The sequence below is a fragment of the Chlamydotis macqueenii genome, chromosome 23, assembly GCF_036417535.1.
Source record: "Chlamydotis macqueenii isolate bChlMac1 chromosome 23, bChlMac1.mat, whole genome shotgun sequence".
Taxonomy (NCBI): domain Eukaryota; kingdom Metazoa; phylum Chordata; class Aves; order Otidiformes; family Otididae; genus Chlamydotis; species Chlamydotis macqueenii.
This window is the reverse complement of record NC_141578.1, coordinates 1,456,959-1,470,200: the sequence shown is the minus strand read 5'-3', so window position 1 is coordinate 1,470,200 and position 13,242 is coordinate 1,456,959. Positions and strand designations below refer to the sequence as shown.

At 45.6% G+C, this 13,242-nt stretch overlaps 1 protein-coding gene across 4 annotated transcripts; it reads right to left on the bottom strand.

Annotated features, from left to right (window-relative positions):
* Window positions 1-232: 232 nt before the first annotated feature.
* LRIF1 (ligand dependent nuclear receptor interacting factor 1) lies at window positions 233-11,993 on the bottom strand. 4 transcript variants are annotated; one of them, XM_086765445.1, is made up of 5 exons: window positions 11,679-11,993; window positions 8,711-8,786; window positions 4,938-6,453; window positions 3,111-3,389; window positions 233-1,820 (listed from the first exon to the last, which is right to left on the bottom strand). In XM_086765445.1, exons 3-5 carry the CDS (start codon window positions 6,438-6,440, stop codon window positions 1,353-1,355), a joined length of 2,250 nt encoding a protein of 749 aa, XP_086621571.1. In that variant the 5' UTR covers window positions 6,441-6,453; window positions 8,711-8,786; window positions 11,679-11,993; the 3' UTR covers window positions 233-1,352. The 4 variants fall into 4 exon arrangements, with proteins under 4 accessions (XP_086621571.1, XP_086621570.1, XP_086621568.1 ...); XM_086765444.1 differs by lacking the exon at window positions 8,711-8,786; XM_086765442.1 differs by lacking the exon at window positions 8,711-8,786 and having other exon boundaries at window positions 11,848-11,978.
* Window positions 11,994-13,242: the final 1,249 nt, after the last annotated feature.

Sequence of the window (13,242 nt, the reverse complement as noted above, 5' to 3'; positions counted from 1 at the left end):
CCCACTTGAGCGTTTTGCACTGTCAAGATGCACGTTAATAAGGAACGTAGGGCTGACACAGTCTACTGGGCTCTCCAAAGATAAAACTCCAAAGCAACACCCTTCGCCAAAACCCTATGCATACACTGGGCATCCACGTGATAATAGAGGAAACCGCTGCAGATGAAAATTTGATTAAAATACAGGAAATAAGAATAGTAGCAAACAGCCTCCTGAGAACAGAAATCAGCAATGGAGTTCTACAAGGATCAGTCATGTTGAACATAGCCATAAATGGACAAGGAAAAAACAGTGACAAATTCTGTGGCAAAGCAGTAAGTCATGGCTGTAACAGTAAAGACTAAAGAACTGCAGATGGGCCTTACAAGATTCAACGACATGGACAACAGAGGGTAGTGAAAGACGTCCATACAACACATGGCAGAACACGCTGGGAAAATACGCTACAAAGATCTACAAAAATTATGATGGCAAAGACAGTCTGAACGCACAGTGCAAAACAAACGTAGCATCAAATGAAGGCAGCAAGAGACATGTTCAAATAATGACTGAACAGATTACTGGAAAAGAAACTCATCAAGAATTATTAAAAATACCACCCTTGGGTAAAGAAATATGCCTTTTTTGCTTCAACAAGTTATTATTCAACGTAATTATGTTTTAAAAAAATACACCTCCCCCCGCAAAATAACCCCACCCATCAGTGCTGCACAGCTGGCAAAGGCCTTACAAAGGCTTACAATAATAACGGCAAGAGACAGGTATCCAGACAAGCATCAACAGGGCTTTCTACTGCTTCTGTCTTCACATCTGTAAGAGGTTTTGTATAAATATCTGCATTTTTACTGCCTAAAGTCCAATTCCTAGATCACTTAAACAGCATTTATCAAACACTGACCATTGGCCTTTTATGACAATTAACAGTTCTCAGAAGTTCACAAAAGTTCTCGCGCACTATAAAACATCAGGAAAAAAAAAATTATCTACAATTGGGGTTTGCAATTTACATTCAGTTTCTAAGAGATAGGCCGTGGGATTCCAAAGTGGAAAAGTTTATTTGCTAGGACTAATACAGAAACCCCTCAATTCAAAATATAGAGAATACACTAATAAAAATGCCTCTCTTCTGCATTCTTTGATACATATAATGTCCCAGAACCAGAATGTGACGGTTCAAGTCTTTTTATTTCTGGTATTTAACAAGAAATCTCTACTTTTCTGAATACACATGTGCTGTAGATCTCATTACGATCTTCCGTCTACCAGAAATATTCATGTCTGTTTAAGAAAGGAATTTCCTTGAAGTCTCTGAAATGAAGATGAATATGATCCAGATCACCAGCTTCGGTATTTCAGCTTTGCTGCATTTTTCTACGCATCTCTTCAAGCGCTGCTTCTCGTTCTCTTAAGAGCTGCTTCAGTCGTTTTATTTTTTCATCCCGTATTGTTTCATCCAAGTCTGGGGGAGTCAAAGGGAAAGCATCATCTCTGAAAGAACCTTCAAGAACTGAAGTATCCCCTTCACAAGACACTAGAACTGGCATACTTGAGTCTGTAACGTCACTACATTGAGAGTACGAGTCTTGCTCAGAGTCCCTCCCTAGAGATGATATAACAAAGTCTGCAGAAATGCTTTGCTGGGGTAAGACAGGTGGAGGGGAAACACTTCTGTTAAGTACACTGGAACTTGAGCTGATATCTTCTGAACTTGGTCTTGTGGTTGACTTGACTGACGTTCTCCTTCTCTTTCCACTGTCTGACAGCGGTGAGGATTTTATTTTTCTTTTTTTAGTGAAATCTTCTTCCAGATCCACAATTATCTGTACAGTCAAGAAACACACAAAATATACTTCTGTTAAATTGAGCATCGTCCCACATTATAACATCACAGTTCACTAAGCACAAATTACAAGTTACTTGTTGCAAGCTTCTTAGAATTACTATATGGAAGATGTTTCTTTTAGCGATTTCAGCAAACATACTTCCATGTTCAAAATTTTTCTAGCAAAGATTCCCAGTTAACAATTACAGAACACTGCCAGGGCACTTCTGCCTTTCCTGTGCATAGGTATCATCTCCTGCTGCCGCTGAAGGTCTTTAACTAGAGTGTAAGACAAAACCTTTCTATCTAACTTGGCGGGAAAATTTAAAACATAGAAGAATTCTTCAGGCTTACATTTCCAAAAAGCTCGAACATTAACAATAATGTCCATTACAGGACCAGATTCCTCCCAGCTGTTCTGTTATTTACATGTTAATGTACTTTACTAAGAGCGGCCAGTAGGTCTGCCCAAAGCAGGGCTCTTAACACAGAATTATTAAAGCCTGAGAAAGCAGTTGACTGGGCAGAATTGAATCATACAGAAGAAAATTTAGAACACTATGGCTGAACAGAATTACTTTGGATGGATAAAATTATTTTAATGCATTAAAATGGAAGTCCTTACACGGACAGAACCCTTCCAGAAGCACCCAAGCAAGTTCCTACCCAATGACAAAGGACGAAGTTTATAAAGACATTCGTAACTCTAAAGATTAGACAGGTACGCAGCTAAATTTCCTTTAATAAAACCAGACATGACTAAGCAATACCTTTCTTTGGAACTCAGCCTAGTCATGTGAGTGACTGAAGAGCCTTAAAATAATGGCACTTGAATGATTTCAAACTCAAGGGTAAAGCCTCACAAGAAATTATTCATCTATTATTCTGCTTACATCCGTTGCACTACTGGATAAACATAATTGTTTGCAGAAGGGTAAATATAAATCAGGACACAGAGGTATGGACTCTATTCCAATAAAAACCATCCCTTTGGCTATTCAGCCACCACTAGAGGGTCCAATCTTCTTCAAAGCATTTGTTCTTCAAATTTCCTTCAGTGAAACCCAGAAAAAGAGGATAAAAATTCTCAGATGGTCGTACTGAAATCACACAACTCTGTTGTGGTACAGGAACAATTCCCACAGGGACTATAACAATTACTGCCTTGCCCTGACGAATCCAGATGTGGGCGGGTCCAAAAAACCACGCAGCTCTGTACCGACTATACATACGCTGCGTTCTGAATGGACTGCAGTACGCATTTTAGCACTGAAAAGATTCAAGATACCTTTTCCTCTTTAACACATTCCTGATGTTGATTTATTATTTCCACATCTAACGATGATGAACTGCAAGAATCATTTTTCCTTTTCAAGCTGTTACTGGAACAAACCCTTTCTTCTGGTTTCTCACAGGAGGTCCTTAGTGGTATTCTCTTAAGGTAAACTCTCTCCTCCTTAGTGAGACCAAATTTTTTTCTTAATTCCAAGTATTCTTTCCAATGTGGCTTCTCTTGGTGTTTGACTTGAATAACCTTTCCCGGTGAATCCATCTTTTCATACTGGATCTGAAATACAGAAACAGTGAGAGAGCCATCAATCACACTCTCTCGCTCGCTCTCTCTCAATAAAATAAAACCTAGTTACTAGAAAGAAAGGTGAACATTTGTTTTGTCTGCCATTCTCCATGAGTTATACTTAACACAGGTAAGCCAATTTTGAGAAATTATACAGAAATTATCACAGGTCTAACACTCTCGTTAGTTATATAAAACCCCAAGTACATGTGGAACATCCAGAAAATGCACAGTCCAACTGGTAAACCACAGAAGTAAAAGAAGCAACAAGGGAATCACTTGTTCTAAAACTTCCAAGTAACAAAGGAAGATGGCGGAAGATCCGACAGTGTCTTCAGAGTCACTTCAACTGCTGACAGGATTTCATACTTGCATTGTGGCTGACAATACCAAAGCAGCACTGTCAGCCGTCTCTCGTATCTAACCTCATTGTAACCTGAGCTGTTTCTGATCTTCAAGTCAAATCTCGCGTCAGTATGTCTGCCAATCCATGCGCTTGCAAATTTAGGGACTAAAAGCAGCAAATATTTGACATGCTTTTTTTCACAGAGGGTAAAGCAAATCAGAATGCTAGCACATGGCAAGACACAGCACTAAAGGAAAAAAAATGGTTTATTTTAACCATTTTTCAGGTGAGGAACAATCAAAAAAAAGCGGCCTTACAGTCTGTTGCAATGATTAAATGTCTAAAATTTGCACAGATATGCTCAGCTGACATTTCTCTTCTGCTTGGTCAACATAAGCAAGTATAAACTAGCTTCCAAATGACTTTTTTATCTGGAGGCAAATTCATTCTGGCCTCTTGAGTTACTGAAAACTTGACCTACAACCCTTCACGAGTAAAGTCTGTGGGACTTGAGGCTAAGGACTTTTAACATATTTTTGACATTATGATCTTAAAAGAATATGTGGGTCCAGCCTGAAGGAGGAAAGCCAATAAAGATCGCAAGAGTTTCTTCTGCATGACATGAAATCATGAGTCAAAGGAGGTGGACCTCTTCCCATCATGGCATGAAAGGAAGGAAAGGCAGCTCCTGCCTTTGGCAGTCTGAGATAGCAGAAACTGGAGCTACACTTAGTGCAACACCAGAGTTTGACTCTGGATGACAAATCTTGCTCTTCCACCTTGTTTTCCTTTCGTGTAGCTGCAAACTTCTCTACCTCACATCACACCTACAACACAGACAATGGCTGCGCTGTGAGAATGTGTCACCAACAACATCAGAAAGCAGATAGCTCCCAGATCTCAATGAACAACTTTCCTATAGTGTCAGTTGATACCAACAATTTATCTTGTGAGGAAACAAAAAGTCATCTTTTCCCTGTCCATTTCTTCATGTATTTTCTCACTTTTCTAACTTGCATAGTGCAAGCTTATTGAGAAAAAAAAATCATTTATTGAATAGAACCACTCTTTAGACCAGCATTTCCAGTGACAGGATAGCCGGTTACAAAAATCTCTGAACTTATTAAATAGAATCAGGACCACATAACAATTTAGCAGAGACTGAGATGGGCATGTTTATTGGAGAGAGTTACCTTTTGCCAGTCTTCACTGAAAGCACACTCTTGTTTAGACTGAGGTAAAACAGCACTTGCTGCTTTGGGGGAATGAATCTTTTCTTTGCCATTTTGGCATCTATTTTCCTTGGTCCCTATGGCTGTAATAGGGGTCAGTCCACTTGAAATGCTCTCGGTGAGGGGCAAGCTCTTTCTCTGGTTTACAGTGGAATTCTGTTGATTAGCACTTGGTGTCACCGGAGCTGCAGGTGCCGATTTTAAGTCATTTCTTAAGCCAGCTGGTGAAGAATTTTTTGAGTTTGTACCTGGTTTTGGATCCTTCTGAGACAGCACCATTCCTTTGCTTTTTGACAATACCAGATTCACTACTTTACTGGTTATTTTATTGACTGCAGTAGAATCAATCAGCTTGGATGTCTCCTTTAAAAGTGAAGCATCAGAAGAGGAAGATGCTTGTTTGTCAGCAGGTGCTGACAGAACATCAGAGCCTCTTTTGGTCAATAAATAGAACTTCCCATTGTACATGACCAGAGCATTATCTTTAATAGGTGTGATTTTTGTTTGGCTTCCACCAGGACCACCAGAACAGAGTGGTAAAATATTTGTAGAGTTAACTTCTACATTCTTCATGTCTGACAAAGTTTTCAAGATCTTGGAAGCCACGTTATTGGATGACTTTACAGGAATAAGGCAAGGCGCTGATGACTGTGGACTTTCTTGCACAATCCATTTCATTGGAGTCTGCTGGCCCTGCTGACCATCGGATGTTACTGTCTCAGGAGAAGAACCACTTCCCTTTTGTGCAGCTGTCGTTATTAATGTTTTTGAAGCTTCTGTGGAAGGTTTTGGGCAAATGGCTTTCAAACGCTTGGGAAGTACTGTTTTCACTGTGTTCACTGGTGACACGTAAATAACAGTTGGCATTTTTGTACTGTCAGCTCCTCCAGACACATTTGTTGCTGCAGCTGCAAGTATTTTTTGCTGTATTACAGGTGGTAAAAAAGAAGCTGGGACAGATTTCACTTCTGCATCAGCTGGTATCTGGAGGTGGTGGCCAGAGGGCAGTATTGGAGACTTCACAGAAACTGGAAGATTTTTTGTGTTTACCAACATGTACGCAGTGTTACTCTGGTGAGATGAACTCGTTACGGCAATGTTCTGCAAAGACAGCCTATCAGCTGAAACACCACTGCTCTGCATGTCAGCAGCTGAGTTTGGAATTAAGCACTCCTTTTCAGAACCTGCCCTACCGCTTTCCTGTTTGTCTAGCGTCCTTGCAAGAATAATCTTTCCAGGATTAGGAGACTGAAAAACGGGTATCTTAACAGATGAAGGTGCAGTAGTACTGGCAAGCTGTGTTTTAAAAGTAAGATGGACTGGACTAGAAATATTCGCTTTAGAATTATTTGGCATGGCTGAAGACTGAACTATTGGCACAAAGCTTCCAGAAGATTTAGAAATGGGAAGTAATTTCAGAAGGTTTTTTCCATCTGGTCCCGTCGTCTGAACTACTCGGTACATACAGCCTGCAATGCTTAACAAAACAAAGAAAAGAGAAAGAAAAAGAAAAACGAAAAGATAGCATAAGTGAACACAGCATAGATATTTTAATTAATGTGCATCAGTGAATTGTATACCCAGCACTGCTACACCTTAGAAGCAGGTTAACTACAGAAAAACGCCAGCTCTAGTCTTCAGGAACTTCACTAGCAAAAGTTGTACTGACCTACCCAGTGTACCTTGTGGGCTCGCGTTTCAGAATACCACAGACTACCTGAACATAACAGCCAACTGTCACATCACAGAGCAGCAAGAAATGGCATCCTTTTCAGATAAAAATAAGTTAAAAGACCCAAGAAAACACCTTACGTTATCCTCCTCTTCTACTTACTGGGCCTTTCATTTTGAAAACGAAAACCCTTATCTCCGATTTCTCAGAGAAGCCGTATTTTTTGCTTTCCCATCTCCCTGTTACTATTAATAGCCCTACTTAGTGCTATGAAGTGTGAGCTTCAGAAAAGCTTCAGGAAAATACAAGCAGGTTAGTCGCATGGCAAGATGGAAGCAGGAATCACTTCAGACACACACATACGAAAAAGAAATCAAGATGCAGCACACATTCACTTTGTGGAATAGGGTGTGGGGTGACCAACTCATACGCCTACATCTCACCTGCCCGCTCATTCTTTAGGCAGATACAGACTATGAAGGTGGACGTCTTCAAAGAGATGGAAAAAAAAACAAACAAAACAACAAACTCGAGTGCTATCAAGATCCACACATTCATGAGAACAGAAATCTAAGTCTAGGAAGGAACAGGCTTCAAAAATGAGGAGGAACACATGGAAACAGCACCAGTGAAATCTGAAGAGTAAATGCAGATTTTTTTGCAGGTGAAGACAGGAACTCAAAGAGCAGACAGACAGATAGAACCTTGTCAAGCCAAAAGTTAGTGGTGACTGCTTCAAATGCCAAGATTTTTCAAGTCCATTACAAGACAGAAAATCTTTCCCACTTCAAGTGAGTTTGCCTGAACACAGGCATCTTCCCCAAAGAACTGGACTCTCAGAAGAACAACATAATGCCCAGTGGCATGTTGAGCCATACATGGTCAAAACAGAGTTTCCCTCGCCTGTAAAGAGGAGACCAAATGAACTGGAAGTAGGTTTCATGGTTTTGACATCAGATCCAGAATGATTAAAAGGCAAAGCTGCCAATTCCACGTTCAGTCACCAAGAGCACTCTAGCTCTCTTCCATTGACTTTCTACATCAATAAATGCATTGAGAACACGGACGTGAGATTATTTCCCAGTCCCCATCCAGATGACATCAGTACTGTGTTCCGGTTACTGCCAAGTAGTTTCAAAACATTGGCAATTTTTCTGGCAGTGAACCGTTACCGTTGGGGCTTCCAACTCTGCCTGGAACAGAGTGACTAGGAGATATCATTCATGCGTTCCACCGTTGAATCTGCTCAAGAAGTGAGTCAAGACATTGGCTTTTCCCATCAAGTGAGAAGTCACAAGGATGTTCTTCACTTCCCGAGCTGGACAGTTCCTCCTACAGTCCGAGGGGTCACATTCCCCTTGGTGGTCGACATAAATAACGATGCTATTGTCTGTCTAAAACGTAAAGGCTTTAGACACTCAGAGCTTTCCCCGCTGTAAGCTCAGAATTAACTCCCACACCAAATATTTTGGCACAATGCCTCATTTCTAGGCATACTGTGTGAAAAAGCAGGTGTTCACGCGATTTATCAGCGCAGTGGGGAGGAAATTCTGCAGTATTTTTCGTTTAAAAATAACATACTGAAAATGTACATGGGCAACATACCACATGGTTCCTAGCGGAAGTTGCCATCAGATGTTTTAGTAAATCAGGAGCTGGATGTTTTGGAATCAGAAATAATAGCTGAGAAGGACTAGCACTGAAGGGTGATGAGCGTACGGACATATTTTTGCTTAAACAAAGAGCAACTAAAACATTTTTATGTTTGAACTTAACTAAAGAAAAAAAGACTCACTCTTGGAGCCACTCTACGCCTCCTCGCGCTACTGATAATGCAAAATCAGGAAGGTCAGCAGTGAGCTCCCGGACAGCGTTCTGCGCCTGTACCTGTCACACACGCTGACGCTCAGTGCCTCTCTGATAACCCCGTGGTCTACAGCCTCAGCTTCTCTTCTACGTGTAAGAATTCATATTCTGAAGGCAAATTCCAAGGGACATTTCCAGCAGGTTCCACAGACACTGCTGAACCACTACAGCTTTTGCAGAGCAAACAGGCACTTACCTCCACTCAAGCTAACTAGCACGGCAAACAGGCATCACAGGGCAGAAGAAACCTCCAAAGAGGCACAGTCCTCCACCTGCCAAAGCAAGGGGACACCTCTAACTTTTGGGAGCCACTCAGAGAGAGAGGAAGCAAGAAAAGCAGAGAGAGAGAGAGAGAGGTGAGATAGACGATGCATCTGCGTGTCAGCAGCAATGCCAGTTTCCAGTGCTCACTTCCACTTTTCTCATTGCTACCTTGAGAAATGTTCACGTCCCTCTCAATGGACTTAAAAAAACCTGGATTTCACATTGTGCTACAAACAGGATCTTGTAAGTAGGCTGAGGAAGAAACCTCCTTTAAAAAATGCAGTTTGTCTGAACTCCAGATCATTCTGCTTTTCGTGTTTACGGAAGACAACTGCAGCTTTTTATCTTCACACTTTATGCAAAAAGAGCAAAAAACTCCAAAATTATGATTTTCTGGAAAACAACATTCTTTTACTTGAAACAACCAGCAGGTACTTACAGGATTGCAGAATTACAAAAAGCTAAAAGACTGACATGAAAGAAGGAAAAGGAAATGTTCAGATGAGAGACTGGGAAGTTGTACCCACACACGGATGAAAGAGGAAGGACAGACGTCATCGCTGACGTTTTTAGATGCTTTTGCCATTGCAGATGTAATTTGAAAATGCTTCACCACATGTTTCTCACATCACTCAAGACTTCTCCAGGTGATACAAAGAAACAACCAGGACTGATATTTCATGTTACCAAAATAAAATAAAGCACTGTCAGCCTTTTCGTACACTACTGAGTGATGAAGAGGAGAGCTAGAAGATATTTTAATTCACTCTGCAGGCCATTGTTTCTTTGAAGAACATATTTTAAGAATCCCTGAAGCAGAGCGAAAAAATCTTTCCATCAGTATCCCTCTTTAAGAGTGTCAGAGTGATTTAGTCTAAGAACAGGCTAATTTCTTTTTTTTTTTTTTTTTAAAAAAAAAAAGGTATTCTGTAAATCATGCCAACTTGCACTTGGGGATTTTTCCCATAATTACTGAACTTGAGTTTTCGTTCTCCTCTTCAACCTTCTTCACTTCCCTATCCCAAAAATAGAAACCTCTTCAAATTTCAATATATTAACACTTAGAAATACTTCTGTCGTTATAATATTTTAGCGTGGCCCTGAATATAAGGCAGATCCCTGAACAGAACTTGGAGACAATAAGTCATGGAAGAAAACAAAAAAAGTGGTGGACTGGTAGAAATCTTATCTAATGTCCCCATAGAAACTATCAAATCCAGGTTGTTGGCTTTCTTCAAAAAAGAAATAACAATTCCGTGACATTCACAGAGGGAACTGACAACTAGATGAGATCTTTCTTGACCCAAAAAGGTCATTATTTCTTTAGGTAAACAGCCTGCGTGGCAATACGAATGCTTCCCAGGCAACAACGGAAATGGCATTAAGCAAACTACGAAAGCAGAGACAACAGAAAGAGACATGAAGATTGATTTATTTATTTATTTATAGCAAGCCAGAAAAATAAAGAGAAGAACAGCCTACATTTCCCTCAGCTGAAACAGAATTCCTGTTTTCGTCACTTATATGATCACACCCAGCAATTTTATTGTCTAAAGTTCTCATCCCGTATTATTTATTACTCTTGCTAAGCAGCAGATTCAAATGACAAAATACTGAGTATTTAAATATTCATCTCCTGTCCCTAATTTTCACGTTAACAAAAACACCCACAGAATATTTTCGGTAAATAAAACCACTTGCCAAACCCATTACAACCACCGGGGCATCCCAACACACTACTGCAACAGAAACCACGATCATGCAGTCTAAAAAAATACAGCAGTGGAGATAAAAATGACAGAGACTTGCTCAACCTTCGGTTACACGTCAAAGTTCTCAGAAGAAACATCCCCTTTCGGCAGAAGCAAGCTACTTTTTAGCCTGCCTTTACCCCCAGCTGTTACTTTAGCGACAACCTGCACCAACTACGAACACGAAGAAATCAAACAGGGACTGCAAGCCACTACAGACCTCAGAGAACCAACTTCATTTGCTTTAATGGGTTCAGCTGAACTCAGGAAGCGGCAAAATAACATTTTTTTTGTAAATTGGAAGCATTTCAGCCCTTGTGGGATATTCCTTGGGGTCCAGACAGTTGCTCTACGCTGTGCTAACTGTGCTTTATCGGAAACCACAGCTCTACCGATCAGTGACCGGGTCCTCCGTCAGCCGTGAAACCCTCGGCAGAACCACAGAGAACGTCACCAGCGCCAAAGCGACGTGCCACGGCCACCGGAACCCCGCGGCTCGAACGGGCTAACCCAGAGCCCTCCGCCCAACGGACGCAGCAACCCGGGAACGCCAGCGAGATGAGGAAAACTCTCTGGGGGTCAAACCACAACTCAAGCCGCCGGCCCCGGCTGAGCTCCCGCCAGTTTAGAGCGGGATTGTAAACACGGAGCCTTGGGCGGCCCAGAAACCCTCCGCGGTGCGATCGGAGTCACCCGGCTCACGTCGGGGCTACGAGCACCTGCTTACGAACGGGCTGGTGCAGAGCCCTTCCGCTACCGTAGGAGGTCAGACCCCCGGACCCCACACCCCTCTCCTTTTCCCGGTTTCCTGGCTGCCTCCGGCGCAAGCCCGGCCGCGCGCCGACTCCACCGGCCCCGCGCAAACGCGTGCCCCGCCAGCGGAGGAGGAGGCGGCGGCGGCGGCGTCGCGCCGGGCGAGCGCACCGCGCGGCGGGCGGAGGCGTGAAGGGCGGGAGCGGCCACGCTGGCACGCCCCCCGCCCGCTTCCCCCGCCCCAGCCTTCCCACGCTCCCCCAGCCCACGCCCCGACACCGGCGACACCTCGCCCCCTCCCCGGCCCGGGAAAGGGGGGCAGCGGACGGCGGAGCCGGACCCCGCTGGGCCCCGAGGCGCAGGGCGGGGCCCGGGGGGAGGGCGGCGGGACCGTACCTGGCGGGTCTCTCCCTGCTCGGCCGTGCCGGGCGCTCCCGCGCTGTCCGGGAGAACAGCGGTAGCGGGGCGGCGGCGGCGCCGTTCGCCTACCTCAGCCCGACGCCGGGAGGGGGCGAGCACCGGGCCGGCCCGCGCCGCGCCGCGCCGCCCGGGGCCCGGTACTCACAACTGCGTGGCGCTGCCCGGCCGCTCCTCTGGGCTCCGCGGGGCCGCCGGCGGGCGGCGGGACATGGCGGGGCGGGGGCGGCGGCGGCGGGAGGGGCGGGGCGGGGCGGGGCCGGGGCCGGGCTGCACCCCGCCGCGGGGGGCGCGAGCGCGGCACCGGACAACGGCGGGCGGGGAGGGGCGGCGCGTCACTTCCGCTCGCCCCCGCCTAGCGGGCCCCGCCGCCCGCCGCGCTCTGCCACCAATCGGCGGCCACTTCCGCCTCGCCCACTTCCGGCTGAGGGAGGAAGTGGAGCGCGGCGCCGCCTGGCGGCCGCAGGTGGCGTAGCGAGTGGCGGCGACGCTTCCGGCGGCCCCCGGAAGTAGTTCGGGACGGTGAGGGACTGCTTCCTGCTGGAAATGGCCGGTTTGGGGGCTGCAAATGGCCGAATTTGAGGCTGGAAATCGGTGATTTTGAGGCTGGAAACGGCCGGTTTCCTCACCAGCGATGGCCCCCATGGAGGGAGGGTGCACCCCAGCCTGGCCTCCCCCCACCATCACCCTGGGGGCCCTGCGGGTGGCTGGGGCTGAACCGCCAGGCCAGCGGCAGGCCCGGCCCAGGCAGGAGGTGACGCTGCTCCAGGCCCTTCCCCGCAGCGAGTCCGTCCTCACCCCACAGACACCCCAGCCGCCACACCCATCCTCACTCGTTTGGCCAAGGCGCTCCTCTGCCCTGGCAGCCAGTGCTGGACGTCACCTCACGGGACCCCTCCTCGACCCCTGTCGCCCTCCTTGGAGCCCCGCACTGCAGGCGCGCAACAGCCAGGCCACTCGCGCTTGCAGTGCGACTTCTGACCAAAACCAGCGAGGGAGACCGTCGCCATTTTCTGCTGTCAAGTCACACAGTCACAGAATCACAGAACGGCTGAGCTTGGAAGAGACCTCTGGAGGTCATCTGCTCAAGCAGGACCACCTAGAGCCGCTTGCCCAGGACTGTGCCCAGACATTTTTTTTAATATCTCTAAGGGTGAAGGCTCCACAGCCTCTCTGGCCAACCTGTGCCAGTGCTCCATCACCCTCACAGTGAAAAACTCTCCTGATGTTCAGAGGGAACCTCCTGTGTTGCAGTTGGTGCTCGTTGCCTCTTGTCCTGGCACTGGGCACCTCTGACGAGCCTGGCTCTGTCCTCTTTGCACCCCGCTCCGGGTATTCACGTACATTGATAGGAATCCCCCAAGCTTGCTCTTCTCTGGGCTCAACAGTCCCAGCTCTCTCAATCTTTCCTCATCTGAGAGATGCTCCAGTCCCTTTGTCATCTTCATGGCTCTTCACTGGACTCTCTCCAGTGTGTCTCTTTCATACTGGGAAGCCCAGCACTGGACACAGCACTCCAGATGTGGCCTCAGCAGTGCGGAGT